This window comes from Heliconius melpomene, chromosome 5, assembly GCF_056956725.1.
Source record: "Heliconius melpomene rosina isolate 202511_hmr_F chromosome 5, ASM5695672v1, whole genome shotgun sequence".
In the NCBI taxonomy this organism is placed as follows: domain Eukaryota; kingdom Metazoa; phylum Arthropoda; class Insecta; order Lepidoptera; family Nymphalidae; genus Heliconius; species Heliconius melpomene.
The window spans coordinates 5,227,834-5,251,597 of NC_140393.1; the positions used below are offsets into that span (position 1 = coordinate 5,227,834).

General features: G+C 30.4%; 6 protein-coding genes across 9 annotated transcripts in view; 3 read left to right on the forward strand and 3 right to left on the reverse strand.

The window, feature by feature from the left end:
• The first annotated feature begins 1,667 nt into the window (after positions 1-1,667).
• Positions 1,668-2,186, forward strand: LOC146539013 (uncharacterized). The gene has a single exon (XM_085185936.1). It carries the CDS (start codon positions 1,668-1,670, stop codon positions 2,184-2,186), a length of 519 nt encoding a protein of 172 aa, XP_085042062.1.
• Positions 2,187-2,458: 272 nt separating this feature from the next.
• On the reverse strand, positions 2,459-4,829 carry LOC146539014 (uncharacterized). Its single transcript, XM_085185257.1, has 2 exons — positions 4,629-4,829; positions 2,459-3,550 (listed from the first exon to the last, which is right to left on the reverse strand). The coding sequence occupies exons 1-2, from the start codon at positions 4,827-4,829 to the stop codon at positions 2,897-2,899; spliced, it is 855 nt and encodes a 284-aa protein (XP_085041383.1). The 3' UTR covers positions 2,459-2,896.
• Positions 4,830-4,848: 19 nt separating this feature from the next.
• On the forward strand, positions 4,849-11,058 carry LOC146539015 (uncharacterized). 2 transcript variants are annotated; one of them, XM_085185260.1, is made up of 4 exons: positions 4,849-4,965; positions 9,557-9,725; positions 9,837-10,034; positions 10,215-11,058. In XM_085185260.1, exons 2-4 carry the CDS (start codon positions 9,600-9,602, stop codon positions 10,305-10,307), a joined length of 417 nt encoding a protein of 138 aa, XP_085041386.1. In that variant the 5' UTR covers positions 4,849-4,965; positions 9,557-9,599; the 3' UTR covers positions 10,308-11,058. The 2 variants fall into 2 exon arrangements, with proteins under 2 accessions (XP_085041386.1, XP_085041385.1); XM_085185259.1 differs by lacking the exon at positions 4,849-4,965 and adding an exon at positions 8,807-9,105.
• Positions 6,210-8,433, reverse strand: LOC146539016 (homologous recombination OB-fold protein-like). The gene is made up of 5 exons (XM_085185256.1): positions 8,223-8,433; positions 7,794-8,135; positions 7,287-7,518; positions 6,682-6,942; positions 6,210-6,358 (listed from the first exon to the last, which is right to left on the reverse strand). Exons 1-5 carry the CDS (start codon positions 8,247-8,249, stop codon positions 6,276-6,278), a joined length of 945 nt encoding a protein of 314 aa, XP_085041382.1. The 5' UTR covers positions 8,250-8,433; the 3' UTR covers positions 6,210-6,275.
• Positions 11,059-11,799: 741 nt separating the features above from the next.
• On the forward strand, positions 11,800-20,500 carry Faf2 (Fas-associated factor 2). The gene is made up of 7 exons (XM_085185250.1): positions 11,800-12,137; positions 12,291-12,540; positions 13,273-13,456; positions 14,084-14,353; positions 14,825-14,999; positions 15,561-15,698; positions 15,874-20,500. The coding sequence occupies exons 1-7, from the start codon at positions 12,003-12,005 to the stop codon at positions 16,030-16,032; spliced, it is 1,311 nt and encodes a 436-aa protein (XP_085041376.1). The 5' UTR covers positions 11,800-12,002; the 3' UTR covers positions 16,033-20,500.
• Positions 20,501-20,723: 223 nt separating this feature from the next.
• LOC146539018 (cytochrome b5 reductase 4) overlaps positions 20,724-23,764 on the reverse strand; it is a 49,639-nt gene continuing 46,598 nt past the window's right edge. For all 3 annotated transcript variants that reach the window (XM_085185245.1, XM_085185247.1, XM_085185246.1), the window contains one exon: positions 20,724-23,150. In XM_085185245.1, the coding sequence (XP_085041371.1) occupies positions 22,928-23,150 (223 nt within the window). In that variant the 3' untranslated portion in view covers positions 20,724-22,927. The remainder of the gene's footprint in view (positions 23,151-23,764) is intronic.

Consider the following 23,764-nt stretch of genomic DNA (forward strand, 5'->3'; position numbering starts at 1 on the left):
GTAATTTTAAGCTAAATTCGTATAGGTACTGCCAATGTAATTTTATTTTTTAATCAACCTTTATAATTTATTTTTGTGTATTTTATCGAATATACGTGGTAGTTAATGATTACTTTACATAATGTAAAAAATACTGAATAAACAGAACTGCGGAAGTTACTAAAATCAGTAACACGAAATAAGATCCCCTACATTTCATTATTTTCTCTAACTTCGTGACAAATAAAACTACGTAAAATCAGCACATTGACTTCTTTGTCTTTGTTAATAGTGTTTTAATAGTGTTCTTAGTCTTGTTATAAGTCTAAATAAAGATCTTTTTATTTTTTCAAGAATTTTTCAAGAATATAATATATACCTACTAAACACAAAACGCCGTACAAACTGGTTGCGAAAACATATAGTTCTATAAACTGGCATACCTAGCTTCAAAAAATTTAACTTGAATTTTGAGTTTTTTATATATTTTTTATAAAAAAAATATATAAAAGTTCAAAAATGTAAGTTTTTTAAACCTGAGCTTTTATAATTTGTAAATTATAAAAGTTGGGGCTACTCGTGGCGCAGGAGTACAAAGTGTGACTGTAAAACCGACTGGTTGTGGGTTCGATCCCCACTCCAGGAGATGAAAATAGGAATAGTATAGAGAATAGAAAATATTTATTTAAATTTATATTTCAGGCAAAGCGCGGCGTTGAGTTGTGCCACTTAACATGCTGTGACTCCGGAATTCCGCAGAAAGTGGGGAACGCAGTGTTTTAAAAACACTAGGTTCCTACCTACCTATCTACCTACCTACCTACCTACCTACCTACCTACCTACCTAGGCCTATCCTGCTGTGTGCGGGATACAGCGTGAAGATGATTTAATTTGATTTGATTTTTTTTATAAAAGTTTTAATGTCGTTAAGCTGATCTACCTGTTTTTTTTTATTTACAAATTCTTTACAATCAAAACCAATAAAGATGTTAATTTTTTTTATTATAAAACCTCACTCGCGAGGTGTAAACTTGTGACCTGAAATAGGGGACACACACTCACGAAGCTAGAAACAGAGCTAAATTTTATCACGAAGTAGGGTTCAAATTAGAGGTCCACAAATAAATTAATATAAAAATTAAGGTTAAGTTAAACCGCATAATTCACACATCAAATTACTGCCAAAAGACCCCCTTTGATCACACTAAAATTTGCAAATTCATATAACCTTTAATAATGTATTTACAATAGTTTAAAGTTATGAGAGCCTTAAACTGCCGAACTCCCGTACATTTACCTTATTTGCCCAGTGTTGTTTTAGAGAATTAAAGTATTATGAGCGAATATATGATCGACATAACTATCTATTTTAGCTTTGACACTACACGATAAATGACTGAATCTGTTAAATTAACAGTCATACTGATATTTAATAGAAGAAAGTTGATTTTATTCAAATCTGAAAATAGACGCATTGCGTAGCCTGATGGTATATTTGTTATATTAGGTAATATTAGGTAATTTTCATTTATTGATTATTATTTATAGTATAAAGAGAACTATATTTTTGCACATAAACGACTAAATATTAATAAATTAGTTTTTTAACAGCCTTCATAAGCGTATCTACTCAAGACTATTAAATTTGTTGTTGAGAAATCCTTCTCGCAGTAATATTTTGAATAAAATGGTGAAAACTAAAGAATTATCTAATGAAATACGTTCTATGATTATTAGTTTACATAAATTAAATAAAAGTAATCGCGAAATTGCCGCAATATTAAAAATATCTCGAAGAACATTAGACTACAACGTGAACAAATATCTAGACACTAACAGTTATATTAACAAAAAACGAACTGGACGTCCCCGTAAGACTACTAACAGTGAAGATCAGTTCATAGCATTGACCAGCCGACGCAACCGAAAACTAACTGCACCAGAAATTGCAGCACAATTTAACAAATCCAGACTAGATTCCGTTAGTACTGCCACTGTCAAAAGGCGGCTCATAGAAGCAGGTCTTTCAGGAAGAATAGCGGTAAAGAAACCACTTCTTAGGCGTCAAAATAAAGTAAAAAGACTTCAATGGGCTCGTGAACACCAAATTGGACACATGACGAGTGGAAACGTGTATTGTGGAGTGATGAATCAAAATTTGAAGTTTTTGGTTCGAAGAGACGAGTATTTGTACGCCGAAATTTAAAAGAACGGATGATAGATGCTTGTATAGTGCCTACAGTAAAACATGGAGGGGGCTCTGTGATGGTTTGGGGCTGTTTTGCTAGAAATACAACTGGTGATCTAAAAAAAATTACGGGAATTCTCAAAAAAGATGGATACAAAAAAATACTCCAAGACAATATGACGTCTTCTGGTGTTCGATTAATCGGTAAGAACTTCATGTTTCAGCATGACAATGACCCTAAACATTCTTCTAATCTATGCAAGAACTATTTGAAAGACTTAGAGCAGAAAAGAGTACTAAAGATTATGGTATGGCCATCGCAATCCCCTGATCTCAATCCTATAGAATTATTATGTCCCACTTCCACCACACATCTCTGGGATATACTGCAGAAGGAGTGGAATGCAATTGATCCTAGCTACCTGATAAAATTAATTGATAGAATGCCTAAACTCTGCGCAGCGGTAATAAAGGCAAAAGGCGGATATATTGATGAAGGCAAAATTTAATAATTAATCTAGCTAAAACTTAACATTTTTTTGTATAGCAAAAGTAAATTTATTATAAGGAATAAAATCTTAATAATACAAAATTGTTTTGGTTGTTTTTTTTTCTAAAATTCATTTATTCCTTAGTGGGCAAATACTTTTGAACGGTAGTATACATACCTACATACACACATATAATACAATATATTAATGAGTCACACCAACGTTTTAAGTGGATATTTAAATGATATTACATTCATTTTTGTATAAACAGCTTGATTCTGGCAAACTGATTTCTGATTTAAAAGATAATGAGGACACTGAAGGTTGAGCGGAAGAGACTGATGCAGTGACAGCAGGGTTATCTTGTAACAATCCTCTTTTAAAGTCAGATTTAGGAGCTACTTTTAAAGAAGTTGATCTCGATTTTCTTGAAATAGGAAATGTAGATACCGCTTTGTCTTTTTTTTTAACACACAAATTAACATTAACACCTTTACTTCTGGAATGGATTTTTCTATTCACTTGAACACCTTTATCAACATACATTTTGTTTTTAGTAGTTAATGAATCACTGCAATTAACTTCACAAACGTATTTCGTTTCTATATCTTCTGTGTATATCTCAGATGAAGACGTATTTGTTTCTAAAGGATCTATTTGTGATATCTCAGTTAGATCAGGGGTAGTGCAAGCAGGTGGAGATAAAGCTTTTTTACTTATTTCTAATTGTCTTCTCTTTTTGTAAGCTTGCCTCTTTGGCTGTGGTGCAGTATTGTTTTGACAATGAAATTTGTGAGGAAGGATGTCTTTTTTCAATCGTAATGTGGTTTTATATTTTTCATGTAAACACATTATTTTGTATTGAATATAATTGGATGTATCCTCTTCTATCTGAAAACCAAAAAAGTATAATAAATTAGGAATGTTAATAGGTATGAAATGAAGCTGCAAAGTTCGTTACAGAAAGTTATTATCTATATATATAAAAGGACTTGTCCTCACTGACTGAGGTAAGACGCACGCACAGCCGTAATTGCTGATGGTAGAAACGTGAAATTTGGACAGATGTTTACTTTCGTAATCTGGACATCCACTAAGGAGGGATTTTGAGAAATTTTAACCCTAAAGGGGTGAAATAGGGGTTGGAAGTGTGTATGGAAAAAAATTTAAATCGGCACCGATTTTTATAAAATTTGAAATTTAGATTTTTAAAAGTATTTAATTGAACACGTGTTTCATCGTTTTCTAGAATTCTCCCCCTAAGGGTGCAAATAAGGGGTTGAAAGTTTGTATGGAAAAATCTTTAAATGGCCACCGATTTTTATAAAATTTGAAACTTAGACTCTTAAAAATATTTCATTGAACACATGTTTCATGGTTTATTAGAATTCACCCCTAAGGGTCCAAATAAGTAGGCGAAGCTTCGCGCGCCCATTAGTTTAATATAGAACAATGTTTAGTACACGCGCACGGCAAACTTTAGGTACTTTTTCTAATATTAAGAATTTCCTTTAGTTACTTTTACTTCTTTTGTTTGTTCATTTCGGTTACTCAGATATTTTTTCTAATAAGAAATCTCCACTTATTATTTTTTAACTTATTTTAATTAATTAGGCTTATATTTTCGCGGGAGTAGCCGCGTCCGGGCCCACTAGTATACTTATATAAATACAATAGTTTTTGTTTCATTAAAAACAACCAAGTAGTTATAATTTTACAGGCATTTGAAGTTTGCAAAAACTTTGAATTCCGCGCTCAGTCACGTGGCCGGCGTGTCACGTCATTTTCCAACACTTCGTCGAGCCGAGAGGCGAGAGCGCTACTCGCTAGTCGCCTGTGATCTCGCGCAGTAATTTGTATGTTGTTTAAAGATAACGGATTTTTTTAAAGTCTTGATACCAAAGGTTCTGTACCGTTGACCAAAATAACCAATCCAAATAAATATTATAACTACGTCATATATACTTACGTCAAAATGGTCTTCACAACAGAAAACTTTGCTTTTATCTCCAACTGAATTTGCTCTTTTCATAGCTGTTAACCATTTCTTACGTATTTCACTCTCCATTGGAACACAAAAAAACAATTTTCCCGGCGAATTTTTGTTTGTATTTGCACATTGTGGTACAACACAATATTTTCTATTTTGTTTTTGTTTTGAAGTAGACATTTTTGAAACGTGTAGTGAAAAGAGTGAACGAACTGAGCGGACGAGTGTTGTAATATGACGTCATGCGCAATGCGCGTAGAGCCGTACTTCGATGGCGCGCTTAATTTAAAATACAATATCCCAAAAACTAATTAATGTAAGTATCAACACAATTCTTTCACGTGTATTTTTTGTTTATAACAAACAACACCAATAAGTAGCTAGAAATAAAATTTAGCGAACTTTCCCTATTATTAGAGAAATTAAAAATATGAAATAGATTTATTGTATACCTGTTGTTTATTTTAACAGGATTTAGGTACTTATATTGTAAATATTAGTTTACAATGTTCTATGTGAAAGATTCATAGAAGAAATTCATAGAATGTTTTACGAGTAAGTTTCACTAGTTTATCTTTTTTAAACTTCGTGGCTTGCTAAGATTAGCAGATAAATGTGAAATACTTAAATACTTACATCTAAATGGTCTTCACAACAATATAAACTAATTGATGGAGATGTATTTAAGTAGAATTGATTATGTTCCTTTAATGATTTTATACCACTTCTTCCTTATCTCTACAACTTTCGGTACCATAAGAAACACTTTATTACACATTTCTATTTGTGTTTTTACAGAAAGACAGTTACGAAAAAAACGGTTTCTTGTCTTGTTGCAATTTATAATCCAAGTAAAATACAAAATATTAATAGATTAAAGGCCAAAATCAAGCCAAAACTGAAAAATAGCGCGAATATTATAAAACTATTTACATTGAAGCTATTATTTTTTCAGCGCTGAAGTATTCCTTACATAAGTATAATAATGTAAATTGTGATTTAAAAATATAAAAAATACATGCATAACACATACACACTAACTATTTTAAACCTGATTTATGACGCTTACAAATAAGAAGTTTTAATATTTTCAAAGTGTTCATTTTCATCTCAATTTCGAATACAACAATAAATACTTGTTAATAATAAATAAAATCTATACTAATAGAAAAATTAATACAGGCGAATGTATCGTAGTGGAAATGGAGAACATCCATCTGTGAATGCAGAATTGGGTTGTTGCAGTAGGTTTGATCTAATCTAGAGGAAGTAACTTATTCTCATTTCGTCGCTGTGACAAGATAAAGTGAACGATGGAGCTCTGGCTGTTGAATTCTGTTTTGACACAATCCAAACATTTGCTGTGTAGGCTTTAATTAATTGTAAAATACTGATAAATATGACACGGGGGAAAAATAAGTAAAGAAATTAGTGTTAATGTTTTATTAAATATAACTTATTTCTTTTTGTTTTAAGTAGGTATCTTAATAGATAGTATTAATATACTTAAAATTGAATCATTTATTTCAATCTACATATATTATAGATATTGCTTACTTCCAAATTATTCCAAGACTTATTATATTTAATACAATTTTTATGAGTAATTCACAACCTTTTATATAATTAAAATTCTTCATCTAAGAATACATTATCAAGGTCTTCCAAATCTAAATTGTCTGGAACTGTTTCATTTGATGGCAAGTTATCTGTAAGAAAATAAAAAAGGTAATTGAGCAAATAAAACAAAATAAAATATCTATTTAATTTTTTTAAAATCTTTTGGGCTCTGTACCCATTCCCTCATCCTCTTTCCCACGACCCTGCTAATTACATTTATAGGCTATAAAATAATATGGTACTAAATGCTGTGTTAGGATAGCTTATTACCCTTGAGAACATGTGATTGTTTATAAGATGTTGTTTAATGGTCATTGAAGGACCACTATGAGGCCAGAGGCTCTGGCCTTAGTTAAAATAAAAAAAGTGACAAAATAAAGAAAGAAGCGACAAAAAGAAGATTAAGATATACCTGTTTTATTTATACTAATAATAGTAAACTCATTTTCACATATCTTCTTGTAACCATTTGGTAAGGCTTCTTCATCATTTATAACGGCTGAAGTGTAAATTGATGAGATGTTACTTAAAGTAATATTTAAATAATGTTTTTTAAATGCACTTCCTGTAGTAAGCACAGTAGGTTTCCATAGTACTAAGGCACAATATTGCGATACAATATAATTAGAAAATGTATTCCAAGCATCTCTGTGTAGTGTGCATTTTATATTTCCTTAAATAAATAATAAATAATTAGTTACAAGCGTACATAATGCTATTATTAGTTAGATTAGAATATAAAGATTTTTTTTATAATATTGTCTCAATTATCTCAACATCAATCAATGAAACAATCTAAACTACTATATTCATTCTATTTGCTCATTTTCATGCATTTGTCTCAACATACTACCTTTTTTTTACATATGGTAGAATAGTTTATAGAATATGTTAGACAATAATATGAAAAAACAATTAATCAAACACTTATAATCCACAATTATATTGGATAACTTAATTGTGGGTTAAGAGTGTCATTTTACTGTAAATCCAATTTTAATTTTAAAAATATCTAACCTGTTTTATCTCTTAGAATAATTAGTGGGTCAATAGCAGATCTATCGACTGACTCAACAAATGCAATAACAACTTGAGCCTTTTTCCTTCGTAAATTACCAGCAAGAGCCTGATTTTTTATAGTATTTATGGAATTAATTTCACCCAAGCTCGTTGTATCTTTTATTAGTCGCTTCCACAGTGGTGTTTCAAAAATGTCCCCATGTAAATAGTTTTGAGTGAAATCCATATCCTAAAATCAAATAATGTTATTTTGGAAATTTTGTTATATTTTTTGGATTTGCTTTTTAGGCAAAGGAACATTGTATTAAGACAACACATTCTTCACTTTCTGTATAATTTTTAAATATATTGTGTTAAACTGAAAACACCTCTGTACCACCCCATAACCTGTAACTGTTTACAGTCAGATAATGTGCTGATATACTACAAGATTCTTTATATAATAATATCAATTTTCAATAAATTATTTCTTATTATAAATATTAAAGATATATGATGATATACCTGAGTTAGTAATTCTATTTGGCCAATATTTTCCTCATCATTTTTTTCAAAAGAACCTGTCAACAAGCCAGCTGGACCAGGAAACTTTCTTTTGTTTTTGTGATCAAAATGTGAATTAATAATTTTTCTCTTTGTATGTTTTGGTGAACTAATGTTTTCTGCCTTTAGAAAATTATTTTTAGCATGTGGAATATTATTATTAGGGCTATTAAAATTGATTGTTAAGCTTTCTTTTTTGTTACTGGATGTTGGTGTAGGTACTTCTTCGATATGACTTTGCATAAAATCACCTTTTTGTAATGAATTTGAAATAACTTCAGGAAAATCAATCTGGGACAAAATCTGGAAAAGAATAGAATACTATTAACCTGTTATCATTTTTTATTAAACATTATGTGCAAAACAAGTAACTTTAAAACAAGTAAGTACCTGGTCGTAGTCATCAGATTCAAACATTATATTTGTTTAAATAAAAAAAAAATCTATTTAACAATATTTAAGCTACCATCAATTAGTTATTAGTCAATCAACTAAATTACGAGTAACTATTATTTAATAATAATTTGAATTTGATGAATATTATACGTAAATTAAAGTTCAGTTCAGTTCTTAATTTATGGCGCTTCGTAAATTAAAGTTTGAAATTATAGGATTCTTAAAAATATTTTACTTATGACATATGTGACATTTGACACTGACACTTATGAAACAAATTTGTCTATAAATTAATCCGTCTATCGGAACGCAAAAATTTAAAATTATTAATTTAAATATGAATAGTCGTAGTTCAGTTTTCATTCTAGAAAATAAAAAGCTTTTGAATTGAGCTGACTATATCGTTTTTTTTTTAAACCGAAAACTGCTTAAATTAAAGTTCCTGTTCACATAAGTCAGGTACCATATTGAAAATGTATTAATTATAATTTATTTCATACCGTACAGGTTCTATTTCTTTAAAAAAGTGACTTATTTAAAAAAATATAGGAGTCTTTTAAAATAATTGTTATTATAATTTTTTTCATTGTAAGAATTCTGTTATCCACGTGTACTTTACATTGATAGTGTTTAAGTGATAAATTTTAATGTGTAAATGTAATTTTTAGTAAATTTCAGTGTCAAAAATAAAGACTATGGATGAATTTGATGTTTTAAATCCTTTACAATCAATTAAATTACTTTTAACTGAGGAACAAATTACAGAAATTACTGAATGGTTTGATGCTAATTCCAAACCTTCGGTAATTATTGAAGAAAACCCACCAGTTGATACTATTAGTATAGATAAAATGATCGAATACATCGATTTAAAAAAGTTAAGTCATATCTCTCTCCAATTGAGTATTTGTATTTGTTATATAAACAAATTGTAGCTCGTAACAGCATTTGTTTGAAGTACGAAACGTAGTTTTGTCCGTTTCCATAGAAAATTCGATATCCATCGAAGAACCTATACGCCTTGCAACTTCCCAAGTCATATGCCCCACTGTGCCATGGCTATCCACCACTCAGAAACGGACGTCTAGTACCTACTTATTTATTATTATTATTTTTTACGGAAAAAGACAACGCAAACAAGCGTATTGGTAAATGAACACCTGATGGAAAGTGGTCAAAATAAACATAATAAATAATAAAAGCGACACAAGCAAAAAGGGCACGGACCACATATGTCCGTGGTGTGTTTAAAATAAAATTATGCATATGTGTAGTTATAAGTATGTAGAAAGATTTTCAGTGCTTAAAACATTTTTAATCTTAAATAGATACCATAGAAGAAATTTTCACTATCCTAGTTATGGAGAAATAATGGACGAAGCAGAAAAGTTACAAGCAGGACTGAGTAGACTTATAACACAAGAACAATTTATATATATGATAAATAAATGGGTTGTCGAAGCAAATGTTAAACATGAACTTTTGTTAGCATTTCAGGTTTGCTTTTAGTATTTAACTATATCCCTTCTTAAAGCCGTACATTAATTAAATTTATTGTATACCTATACAATATGTATAATTATTTAAAATATGTATGTTTAATTTTAGGTTTTTGATACAGAAAAACGAAATTTTTTGGACGTAGAAGAAATCAAAACTATAGTTACATCATATGGTGACGTATTTAATGAAGAAGAAACTAGAGAGATACTATATGACGCAAATACTCGAGGAGATGGCAACGTTTTTTATAGAGATTTTATAGAGAGCTTATTTAGTAATGCACCTGAGCTTCATCAACTGGAGGTAAATTAAAATACACCAGCTTTCATATAAAATAAACAAAAGTGAAATCGACCAATAGTTCCACTGTTGTCTTTATATCGACATGTCTCTTTTATATATATAGATTATATTAATTTATAATAAAAGCGGGTGGATACCCACTTTAAAGACATACATATATCTAAAAATAATGATCTCTAGGTAGAATATTTGTATGAAGATCCAGACGACGATCCTTCAGTACCGCCAGAAGTTATTGAAGAAGAAGCTATAGAGAATCCACCGTCACCATAATCAATTCCAACCAAAGAAAAAAAATGTATCTTTATTATAGATAGGTACTATTACTGTAATGCCATAATTAGCATAAATATTCATTCTCCTTAAATCCCTTTTATACTAAACAAAAAAAATCTGCTTAACCCTGTATTCCGCACACAGCAGGGTAGGCAGAGGGAGCCTAGTGTTAAGACACTCTGTTCCCCACTTTCTGCCGAATTCTGTAGGCTTTGCGTGTTGAATGAAGAAATGGAAATATAAATTTTTATAAATATGTCATCTCCTCGAGTGGGGATCGAATCCTCCACCAGTCACAATCTGTGCCCCTGCGCTACGACTGCCCTCAACAACAAACTAAACAATTATAATTATTATTAAAATAACAGTAATTTGGCGGAATACGTGAAGCTAAAAAAAGTTAACTCATAATAACATATATTTAGTCCTGTACTAGAACGTATATTTAATATTTAAAATTAGCGACTACCTAGGGTGAAAAAATCCAGAATAAATAATTATGTTATAATACTCAATACTTTTCTTTAGTAAATCCTCTCTTTTATTCATTTTCATTTAAAGAACAAAATTTTCATCAAAATGGCTGGTGATATAACGTTTACGTGATACAAAGTTTAGTTAAAAGAAATGAAAATAAATACAAAATACGCCTGAATGTCATCGCTTGAGCTGCTATCATAGATAATACACATATATAAGAATAATAATACAATATAGTCAAACAAATAAATCATTTTGTACAAGAAAAGTTGTTATTTTCTTTTGACATCAATTGTACGTCTATAAATTTGCTACCATACGGGGACAATCCAATCCAAGGCTGACCCCCGATTTTATCAAATCCCTAATGATAAAATCGGGGGTTCAGCCTTGTAGTTTCAAAAATCTCTCCTCTATATCAAATGGGAATATGGCAAAGATATTGTTTTCAATGAACCACTTCATATCATGGTGAAGAATGTTAGTCCCTTTATTATGGTAATTAGCGAAACTATATCCTTAGGTTCCCTCTGCCTATCCTGCTGTGTGCGACATACTGCGTGAAGCTAATTTTATTAACAGAGGTGATTTGAATAATTACATTTTTTTATTGTAAATATTGAGCAGTACTATTGTTAGGATTGTAAACTCTTATCTAGTACAGTAAACTCTTATCGCTATACACCTATATTAGGCATTTTTTGTCTTTCCACAACTGCGTAATTTTGCCTGCAATAGCAAAACAAAATTTCCACGTTAATGAGTATTGTAATTTATTATTTGTGCTTTTTTTTCTATTATTTTTTAAAATCGGATAAAAAAAAACTTTTTTAAATTAATTGTTTATGAATATAGGCTGCTTAATTGTCATAAGGAGGTGATTATAAACACGTTCATAATTTTATATAATTTTTATCAATGTCAATTCTATTTTTAGGTTTGTTATGTCGCAAAAAAAATTAAGCGGTGTTGCACTTATTTAAAAAAGAGTAAAATACAAATATCAAATGACATATCATGCATGACATGTCAACTTCGGAAAGTCAGATAATGTGTAGGCATTATATTGTGGAAAATATTTTTATCTTTAAATTTCTTAAATATTGTTTTTTTTGTTAATTTTTGTTCATAAGCACATTTATGTAGATTTACGAATAGGATAACTTAAATCAAACGACTTCATTGCTTTTTTCATATATTAAATTCGAAGCAATGGACCTAGAAGACAATGCATTGGGCTTGACCCAAGAACAAACTGATAAAATATTACAATTTCAAGATTTAACAGGAATTGAGGATATGTCAATATGTAGAGATGTCTTGCAAAGGCATCAATGGGATTTAGAGGTAATTATAATATATTTTTCTTTGTCGTAAGCAGTCGATCATTTTTAGGTCAACTATGCCTAATTTTATGTTTAAATCTATGTTGGGATTACAAAATCTATTCTTGCGTCATTTATTTTTTTATTTCTCTTTACCTATTTCTCTATCTTGTAGGTAGCAATACAGGAACAACTTAATATTAGAGAGGGTCGCCCATCAGTATTTGCGACTGAAGCCCGAGCGCCACCAGTAGTTCACGACCACATAGCTCAACAAGTATTTACTGATGAAGTTCCTGAAGGTCCTGGAGGCGTGAGGGGCCTATTACGATATGTTGTTAACTTTGTTGTGTCAATGTGTTATAGTACAATATCTTCTGTTCTCAACATATTACTAAGTTTCATGAGAAATGATGAAAGAAGGAGTGAGTATAAATCTTTTAATAAATAGTTTCTGTTATATTTGCAGTAGGTTCTCAATAACCTATAATATTTGTATATTTAGTTAAAGTTCAAGGTAGTAGTCATGGTGCAGAGGCACTAGTGTGTGACTATAAATGTTGTGGGTTAATTGCCACTGGAGGAACTGAAATATTTGAAATTTTCATTCCTTTACTCTGGTGTTGAGCGTTGTTCAGTTCTATCATTCATAATGCCTTCAGAGTATAATAATGGTTGGCTTTGTTTAGTGTACCCTGCTCTACTGGTAGAAATAGTCTTATGAAAAAAAAGAAAAATAGTTTTACATGATTATTTCTTAGCAATATAAATTTTGACTTCATCAATTATCACTGTTTAATTATTGTGGACAAAGTGTTTGCTGGTGATCCATATTGAGATGCAAAATTGTTTAACTTCATATCACTTTTTGAACAAAGATACAGTGTATCACATAAGCGTACACAGCTTAAAAAATATATATTTGTGGATTCGATCCCTACTCGGAGGAATGAATAATTATTATTTTAATTTCTTCACCCTGGCTATAAGGCAAAAGCCCAGTCCAGAGCCCAATCCACCACTCAACATGCAATGCCTCAATAAGTAGGGAATGGAGAGCCTTAACACTAGTTTCCTTCTGACTACCCTAATGTATAGGGGATGTAGCATAGAGCTGTTTTTTAATTGTATTTATTTTAAAATGTGTTGTTTTCCAGTTGTAACAGATCCACTTGGTGATGTAATGGGCTTCATCAACAGTTATAATTCCCGATATAGTGAACACCCAGTTTTCTACCAGGGTACATATGCTCAGGCTCTAAATGACGCTAAAAATGAGCTTAGATTTCTTATTGTATATCTACATTCAGAGTCAGCCACTGAAACACAAAACTTTTGCAGGTGTGACTAAGTTTTATATTTAAATATATAACTTTAAAAAGAGAATAAAAAAAAATCTTAATATGTTTTCTTTGCACTCACATTGTATTATGGTATGATAAACAGAGGCTGTTGTAGTACAGTGGTGGGTTCAATTTCCACTTGGGGCAAACTTCAGAGCAAGCAAATGAAAATATGTCTTCATTTGAAGACATATTTTCATTTGAAGACATATCTTCATTTGAAGACATATTTTCATTTGCAACGAAGACTTCACTGGCAAGAGATTATTGTAGGAGTCAAAACAGAATGTATGTTTTTAAATTCACTTTCATTCCCTTGATTTTTTAATTCATCCTTTAGAAAGAATAGTATACATTGTAAAATATAAATTTGCAAAAATATATAGAATAAAATAGAATAAAATAAGATAGAATAATAAAAATAAATAAAGAATGTGGAATTTAAAAAAAAAATTAAAAAACAGAGCAGTATATCCAATGCCACATTTTGTCCCCTTACAAGATTGAAGAAATGAAAGTATTTCATTCCTCTGACTAGAAAATCTTCCACATCTCAAATTCCACTAACAGTGAGAGGCTATGCTGCTTTGTTATGATAACATCTCAACAAAATAATTATTTTTAGAACAACTTTAGCCGACCCAGATGTAATTGAATTCATAAACACACATGCATTATTCTGGGGTTGTTCAGTTGACACTTCAGAGGGATGGAGGGTGGCCCAATCGGTCAATGGCCGTAGATATCCATTATTGTGTGTGGTATGTGTCCGAGACCATCGTATGACGGTTGTCGCGAAAAGTGAAGGATCTTGCGGTCCTTATCAATTGCTTCAGAGGCTCATGGCAGTGGTTACAGAGAATGAACCACATTTAGCATCTGCTAGGGCGGATAGGTGAGAAACGTTGATATATTTTTACTTATTATAAGTTTATAATTGATAACTTTGAAGCTATAGATTGATAAGGTATAATTTTTTTGTTATTTAAGAAGTGGATGATACAATATATTGAATATTAATTAATTCCCTCTATAAAGCAAATAACAATTTTTTGGGCTTTGAATTGACATACTTATAATAGCAAAGCGTTATTCATTTAAATAGCAGACAATAAAAAACTTTTTTTTATATGTTTAAAGTGATATTTTACTCTAATAAAAAGTATTTTTTAAGAAACGGCCGCGCCTTAGAAACGAAATAGAACTCCCTCCTCATTACCAGTTTCCAATAGGCTCCCTTCTCACTCCCGCTCCGTTAATATTTTTATGTTTTTTTTTTAAAAAGTAATAAATCCTGCTCCTGCTCCATTATAATTTCTCAATTTTTAAAAAAAGAATAAAAAACAATAAACAAATTGAACAACAGAGTGGAGCGCGAAGTCACAGCGCGGCTGCGGGCGGCGCAGGACGAGGCGTACGCGGAGTCGCTGGCGGCCGACCAGGAGAAGGAGCGCCGCCGCGCCGCCGCCCGCGCCGAGCGCGACCAGCTGCAGCGCGACACGCTGCGCCAGCAGCAGCTGGAGGAGCAGCGCAGGCTGGATGTGAGTGGGGGATATGATTATACCTTTTGGTTTTGGTGTTTCGTTTTTTATAATGTGTATTTCAATTGATTAGAAGTTAACTTAGATAAGTAAAAAAAAATTGAAAATCGTACTATTTTTTGTTCGTGTCTCTAGATATTTAATTCCTAAAAGATATTTGGATAGCCGTTTGCTACATATTATTTACTTACTAAAAAAATAAAATCACCTTCACACTTTATCGCGCACATAGCAGGGTAGGCAGAGGGAACCTTGTGTTAAGACACTCCATTCTCCACTTTCCGATGAATTCTTCAGGCAATGCGTGTTGAGTGGCGCAACTCAACGTTGCGCTTTGCCTCGACACCAGAGCGAAAAAAAGAAAATTTTCATTACATAAGTATTTGATTTCCTCCATTGGGGATCGAATTTCTGCCACGACAGAAAAAGTGCCAATCGGAGGAAAGAGCGAGCCTGGGATGTGGAATTTATAAACTATCTGTCTTTTATTTTAATTTTAGACTTAATTTACTTTTGAAGTTTGAACTGGTGTTGATTAAAAATTGACTTATCAACTCATAGATAATAACAGCCCGCCAAGCGATGGCGGCCAAGTTGCCAGAGGAACCTGCGCCGGGCAAGTCGGCAGTCGCACTTCTCATACGGCTGCCGGGCGGGGAGCGACTCACTAGGAGATTCCTGCTCGATCACACTACACAGGTTTGTATAATGCAAACAAAGTTAAAGTGAAACTAAAAATTGTTGTTTATCTGGCACATAAAGGCTATTAGGGGCTTCTTAGCCCATGGTAAAACCTTCCCTATGTATTTACCTTATGAAGTACAATTAAATCTTTTCTTGAAATTTTATAAATTTAATTGAATGTTATTTTCAGGACCTATACGATTTTGTGTTCAGTCACCCACAAGCGCCTGAAGAATTTGAAATCACCACTAACTTCCCCAAACGTATAATAGAGCGTGGAACCTCTAATTTAACAGCCGTCGGTCTTAAAGACCGAGACGTACTCTTCGTCAATGACGTCAATGCGTAGATGTGTAAAAAATAGTAATGTTCAAGACAAGGTACTGCATAATATGTATTAAGTTGATTAAAAAAAATGGTATGTATACATATATTTTGTTCATTTGTGCAGTTACAATGTAAATTTTGCTTTCATAAAAGATATTGAGGCCGGCGTGGCGTAGTGTCTTTGTAATCGCGATGATTGTGGGTTTGATGCCCATTTGGGGAAATTAATTAATTTTCATTTCCTCGAATTGGTAACGAGATAAAGCGCCTGTTTATGGTAAACTCTAATCAAAACTCAGTGTCTTTAAAATTCAGTTAACAATAGTTAGTAGAAGGTAAAAAAAATATAGATACTCTTTATTTCTAACTGCAGTCTCATGTAGTAATCTGATATTATTAATGTAGAATTTATTTTAAAAATATGTACCATTATCATAGAAAAAAGCCAGGCTTATTATTAAAGAAGTGTTTGTCTGTTCTGTTGTTTCAACTATCTAATTTAAACTTGATACATACTATACCGTACAAAATGTAACTATATAAATAATATGATGATAAGGTCGCAGCTTTAGACATTTCCAAAATATATGTTTCGATTTTTAATTAGTCGAAAAATTCTATTTATATTTAATATTTATATATAAAATTCTAATTATAAATAAAGTTTTACAATATATTGCAAAATGGAAGCTAATGTGTATTATTTGTTATAATTTTTATCAAAAGTTAATGAATCCTGTAAGTATTTTTTAAGTTACATATTATCAACAGAAGAGCTTCTTATTTGACAATGTTATATATAGTTATTATTTATAAAAGTACAACAAAGAAATAACAAAAAAGATTTTAATAAAATCAGGACCAATTATTTATTTTGTTAATATGAAATGTATGTATAACGGCATTTTCGACCAATTAAAAATTATTATCATATTATAACTTCCATTAGTTACAAACATATTCATTCTTCAACAACTGTACATATACTCGCATTAGACAAGACAGTTGCAAATATTGGCATTAACACTTAAATATTAAGTCCCGCAGAGGTCGCCCTTAGAGCCGTCGACTTCTTCACAGGCAGCCACTTAGTGCTTGCATTTCTTCAGGGACAGAGTACCCTCTTCCCTTCCCCCGGTGTCGTTGTAAAACTCCAATGGGCTAACAGCATTAACCTCATGATAAAAAAAAACACTTGAAATATAGAATTTATAATAACTTAATCAGGCGTTAGAAAATATTTTCCAACCAATTATACTAAATCGAATTTTCATACCAATATTTTAATTTCCAGTGTTTCCCATTATTTATATTAATTACTTTATAATAAAAATAACAGGACATAAGAAATTAAGTATCGCACATAAATCATAAAATAAATTGATATGGTGGTCTACCCGTTGAAGGTTTAAAGCTCTCATAATAATCATTGTAAAAATATAAATAATAAATACAAACATTTGAATGTTTATTGTAAGGAACATATTAAAATTATTAGTATAGCTCGACAAGAATTTTATCAATTACGGAAATGTACGCGCAGAAAGCGTATTTTAGATGCCTTACACACGAACTGTTAGGGGTGCAGATTTACAAGCATGTGACTGTCTCTCGAAGAAATGAAATATTTAATATTAAAATTTCTTCGCTTTTTTGTCGAAGCAAAGCGCGGCGTTAAGTTTTTCCACTCGACACGCATTGCCACTAAAATTCGACGGAAGAAGAAGATGGAAAAAGAAGTGTCTTAATAGGATCAAAGTGTCTTAATCCCTGGTTTCCCTCTCATGTGATGTGCGGGATAGAGCGGGATAGACCGCAACCCCTCGGTATAGCACTAAAGTATTAAGCTACAGTACATCGGGACGTCAAATGTCTTGTATTGCGCCAATTTGTATATATGACAAAAAGTCACGACGACCTCTGCATATTGAATATTATGCAAACGACTTTACATACGCGAGTTTGACTCGTGCCTATGTTCCCAAACTTCATAAAGTATTTGTCGGGCTATAGTAAATTTCTTCTGTTTTTATTTTAAATCGTGTTACTGATTTAAGTGTTTTCATGTTATATTTATATGATAAAATTTTGATGTTGATAAAAAGTATAACCAGTGGCGTAGCTAGGGGGGTGCGAGCGGTCGCACCGGGCATCAACAGGAAAAGGGCATCAAAGTCGACGATTAATGTGTTTTTTCTTTGTTTTTTTACACTTTATACCATTTTAAAGGGCATCAAGTCCTTTAAGCCGCACCGGGCATCAAAAGGAAAGGGGCATCAAAGTCGACGATCACTTTGTTTTTTTAGAACTTAACGTCGATGATTACGTTTTTTTTTTTTAGAAGTTAACATTGACGATCACTTTGTTGTTTTATAGAACTCATCAAGAGAAAAGAGGGATTAAAGTTGACGATAAGTTTGTTTTTTTTTTTTAGAAGTCATCGTCGATGATTACCTTTTTTTTTTTTTAGATCTCATCAACAGGAAAGGGGCATCAAGTCCATCGAGCCGCACCGGGCTGCAAATACCCTAGCTACGCCATTGAGTATAACAATGTAAACTTGTAAAATTTAAAATAAATGAAAAATTTATAAGAATTTACTATATAAAGGACATTTTACTACGTAAAATTTCAGGCGCCATTTATAGTTTAACATAATTTAAATCAATTACATTATAGTCAATTGGCGATGGACGAACTGACGAACGATGAACGAACTTACCTGCAGTTGGCTGGCTTACGATTTTTCTTACTTTTGATTATATTTTGTCCCGAGTAAGTAATAGATGCGTAAAAGTACAGGAAATCTAACTCGGACGCGGTCAGGACTCGTCGACCGTACTGTAATTTATTTATTATATTTGTTTTTGGGCATTTTAAGTGTGATCGTGTAAAAAATAAAATATTATTTCGAATCATCCTCATACTATTTGAAGACTGTCGTGTTTCATGTGTCTAAAACAGGCACGGTGTATATTTTCCATTTTTGCTTAGGATTTTAAAGGCTAAAAGAAATTATGATTAAGTCTATATTAATTGTGAAACTATTATAATATACTATCATTGAAACTATCATTATTACGATGCTTGCATTTTATGTATAACGATATTAAGAAGAGTTTATTTATTTTACGTTAATGTTAGTTTCTTCGATAGTGAATTTCATCTACAGTACGGTCGATGTGTCTTGTGGCCATACTGAAGTTAGCTGTAGATTTAATCTTAAGATTTTTTTCTTACTTTTGATTATTCAGTTTAGTTCAAGTTCAGAAAACCTAACTTTACTGCGGCCACAGCTCGTCAATTGTACTATAATAATATTTGTAATGACAAAATGTTTAGTGTAATATCAAATTATATAAAGAATATAATTTGGTTTGGTAATGAGTGCGGCAGTGAGTTTTAATATATAAGATTTTGTACTCGCTTTAGATGATTTAATTTGATTTTTAAAATCGTTGTTTAGTAAAAAAGGATATATCTAGATATTTGTTTGAATACAATTTTAGTATTATCGTTAAGGTATGTTAATTATTTGGCTTTGTATCCATTGTTCGAAACTAAGTACAGTTAAAGAACATTGTGTCTGAATTTATTAACATTCTTTTTAATTTTTGGTCAGAATTTTCAATGAAAATTATGTATTTTTTTATAGATATAGAGTATAAAAATATTTAGATATTGTGTAAAAACGTGTTTGTTATAAAATAATCATAACCTTCACAATTGTCTCCTATTTGTATACTCTGCTTTTGTTACAATTTATCATAAACAATTGAATGTAAACGTCATAAAACTTTTATAAATGTAAATATTCAAAAGTTGTTGTAATTAAATCAAAATTATATTAATTTATTTTAATGAACCTTCAAACTCGTATCTATATAGTTATTTTAGATATAGAAACTATTTTAGTTGCACTACATAATGTGAGTATGGTTCCATTCAATCTGCAAATGTCTCTTATAATTTTTGTTATATAAGCAGGGGCGGATCCAGCCACCAGAAAAGGATGTGGTCCCAGTTACTCAAAAATTGGCCAAGTGTGAGTGGGAACATAAATTCACTCATAGTTATTCACTCACTGCATTTTTTAAAAGAATTTTTTTCCAAAATATATTTAGTTACAGTGAAAATATTTTGTTACTTAGAAAACAATCAAGCATGATTATTGTTTCTTTCCATAATTAATTGTCAGCAATTAGTGTTTGTGAGGTCTATAAGACCCTGAAAGCACCCTGAAGGTTTGCCATGAGTGTAAGGAGGATCCGCGCTTATCAATAAGTTAGATATATTTTGTAAATGTAGTTCTGTTATAGAGTATTTCAATTTGCATTTTAATTTGCTTTTTCGTACAATTGAGCTTTTTTTTGTGATATTCGGCGAGTAGGTAGTTGACGGTACCAAGGGTGCTTTACGACTACAGGCATTTTCTTTTGATTAATTATGTAATATATTATGTTTTGTTGTAATATAATGTTCCTTATGAATTTTATTTGTTTTATTTCCAAGACAATCAACTAATTAAAACAAAGTTATATGGTAAGTGAGGCCAGTCGTGACGCAATGGCCCTAACGTGTGACTAAACACGACAGGTTGTGGGTTCGATCTGATCGAAAGAAAAGCAACTATTATCTTTTAGGTTTTCAATTATTTTAGATTTAGACAAAAGATATTTACAGTAAATGGGAAGAAAAATAAAAAAACGCGACATTCATCAAAACTATATTTAGTAAAATTTAAACTAGTTACAAAAAAAAAACACATCCTAAACATATTACCTGGAATGTAGGCACTTTTTTAATGTTTCACTATATAAATAAATTAATTATAACTAATTCCATTTTAATGGTAATTATATGATTTTTGACAACTTTGATTTATGATATTTGAAAACTTTAAATTTGGAAGATACTTTATTAAAAAAAAAAAAAGTTATACAATGATCCTTTATGACTATTCTTGTAAACATTCTAATACAATAGAGATATACTTAAAATATATTGGATTATCTTTATATGTGTAAGATGTTTAAATAGTAAAATTCGCTACGGGGGATGTCCACAAAATATATAATAGTAAATTGTTAAATTGTGAATTATGAAATGTGTACAAGACACTTGTAAAGGTTGTGATGCTCCGTAAGAATGTATCACAATTATTTTCTACAATTTTAAGAAAGTAAAGTAGTGAAAGTAGTCTATGTAATGTTTATATTGAAAATTCCTAAATCTCAGTAACTACTTATTTAATCACAAGAGCCTTAAATGTGATTTTATACAAATTTTAAGTTTCAAAATTGATTTAAGCTTTAATAAAGATAATTACAACCTTGACTTATACTACATTTAAATGTATATTTGTATAATTAAATTGTTAAGCAAAACAGAATATATTTCAACTGTTACGGATTTCAAAATTGGTTTTGACATATAAAAATAGTTGACAATAGACAAAATGTGGATGGATTAAAATAGTAATATCATAATAATAATTATGATAAAAACTAGATATTTAAATATGTAATGTGTCATAATTACTATTAATGTTTGAAAATTACTAATCTAGTTTATCACGCTTTTATTTACTAAATATTTGTTTCTGTATTTTAATTGGAATTATTTATGAAATAATAAATTTTACTATACACTGTTGTTCTAATAAAACAATCTTTAAGCTTTAAAGTTTCAAGGTGCTTACAAAAATAATGTTAGTAGTGCTAAGTAGGTATATGGAAGGAAAAAGAGAGGTATATTTACTATTTTAGTTGCTTTCGGCATAGAATCATAATAATTAAATTTGGTTTATATAAAATTAAAATAAATGTTAAAGAAAATAAATCTCAAGAAAAATTTAATTGCGGACATTATAACAATGGCCACCTTAGGTAAAATTAGTTTTTGTATCTTTAAACTCACAGTTATTAGTTTCCATATATTTTCTTAATTACATATTATTCCTACGGAAAAGAAATCAAGAGAGATTTAAAAAATCACAAAACCGTTAAATCATTATTTTAAATTTGTAATGCTTAATAATTATGAAAATATTAAAAAAAAAACTTATCTGTTATCTGTGCTCCAATTTCTTTGTTTAGTAATCTTAAGCTTTTATTAAGCTATTTTAACAAAAATAATAATGCTCGCTATATTTAACACAGTGGTATACTTTCATATTTTATGGTTCATATTTACAATATTCTTCAAAAATTGACAATTTATACTTTTTCATTATTTCTTTACATTTACATAAATATTTTTGTTATTATACAATTTTATATTATTTCCTACAAGTGCGACAATTTCCATAGTATGTACAGACTACTTTATTTATTTATATATTTCAAGTATACGTATCTACACTGATTTATTTTGGTGTTTTAAGCGTTTTTCAATAATTATCTATTAATTTCTCACTTTTAGGACGATATTAATTTTATATGCTTTACACTTGTCTTTATTCATTCTTATCTATTATCTTTATCTAATTTGTACTTAAATTAGCACAAAACTATTCGGCCGACAATTATAACAATTAACGTAGTTTATATAAAAAATGCTATTGTAGAAATAGATTGCAATAATATGACATTAAATTATTTGTTGATATTATTTTAAATATTAATACACACAGTAATTATACATACATACATACATAGGGATAATACGTGGAATAAAAAGAAAATAATAAATGTTTGTTCTTGATTAATAAGTATTCTTACATTTACAACTTTTGAAGTTAAAAAACAACACTTAAAAATTATTAAATTCCAAATTAAAAAAACAGTAAACCATATCAACAAATAAATAAACAAAATATCACGCTTCGATTTCACGTTAATTTCTCACTTTATTCCTTTGTTTTATATTTAATGTTTTAACCTACATTCAATATCAATATTGCCATTAATTTACAGTTATCCTATGAAGCCATGTAAATAATTGTCTTTTAGCCCTAATTTCTTTAACAAATCTAGGCCAATTTGTGTAAATTCTGTCGGTCCACAGAGACACGCGAACCGTGACCCTTCCGTGAACGCTTCTTTGTCCATTATTGCCGACAAAATGTCCTCCGATATACGACCTCTGTGCCCCGTCCACGACTCACTGGCGTTTGATAATATATGAATAGCCTTAAACCTGTAAAAATATAATATACCTATTATTATTATTATTTTTTCATTTATTTATGTACCACACAAGAAAGAAAGTACAGCAAACTTATAACAACAGAAAAAATGTGTACAATGGATAACTTATCTCTAATAGAGATCTCTACCAGAAACCCTTGAATGTACGAGATGTCAAATGAAATGATTCGGGTGCGGTATGTACCTATTATATATATTTATTAAATATAATAGTGTTAGGAAGCCAATATTTTAATCGTTTTTCGATCATTTTGTTAGGTCGATCGATGCTGGAATATAATTTAAATAGAGTTGTCAGTGTTAAGATGTAAAGTTACAGTACGGCTAACAAGTCGTGGTCGCCCTGAAATTTAAGTTTTCTGAACTTTTGCCCATTGGTCACTTAGAGAGAAAATATTCATTAGTAAGAAAAATTATAAAATCAAAACTTCCTCTACAGTTAAGTTCTGAGCGGCCTCAATTTATTGACATAACTGTATAAGAAAAAATATTGCAAAATTAGGAGATTCAAAATATTTAATTTAAGAGAGACAGAGAGAGAGAGAGAATTTAGAGAGATTTAGGAGAAAATTTAGAAACTAATTTTTATTACTGTCTCTCGAT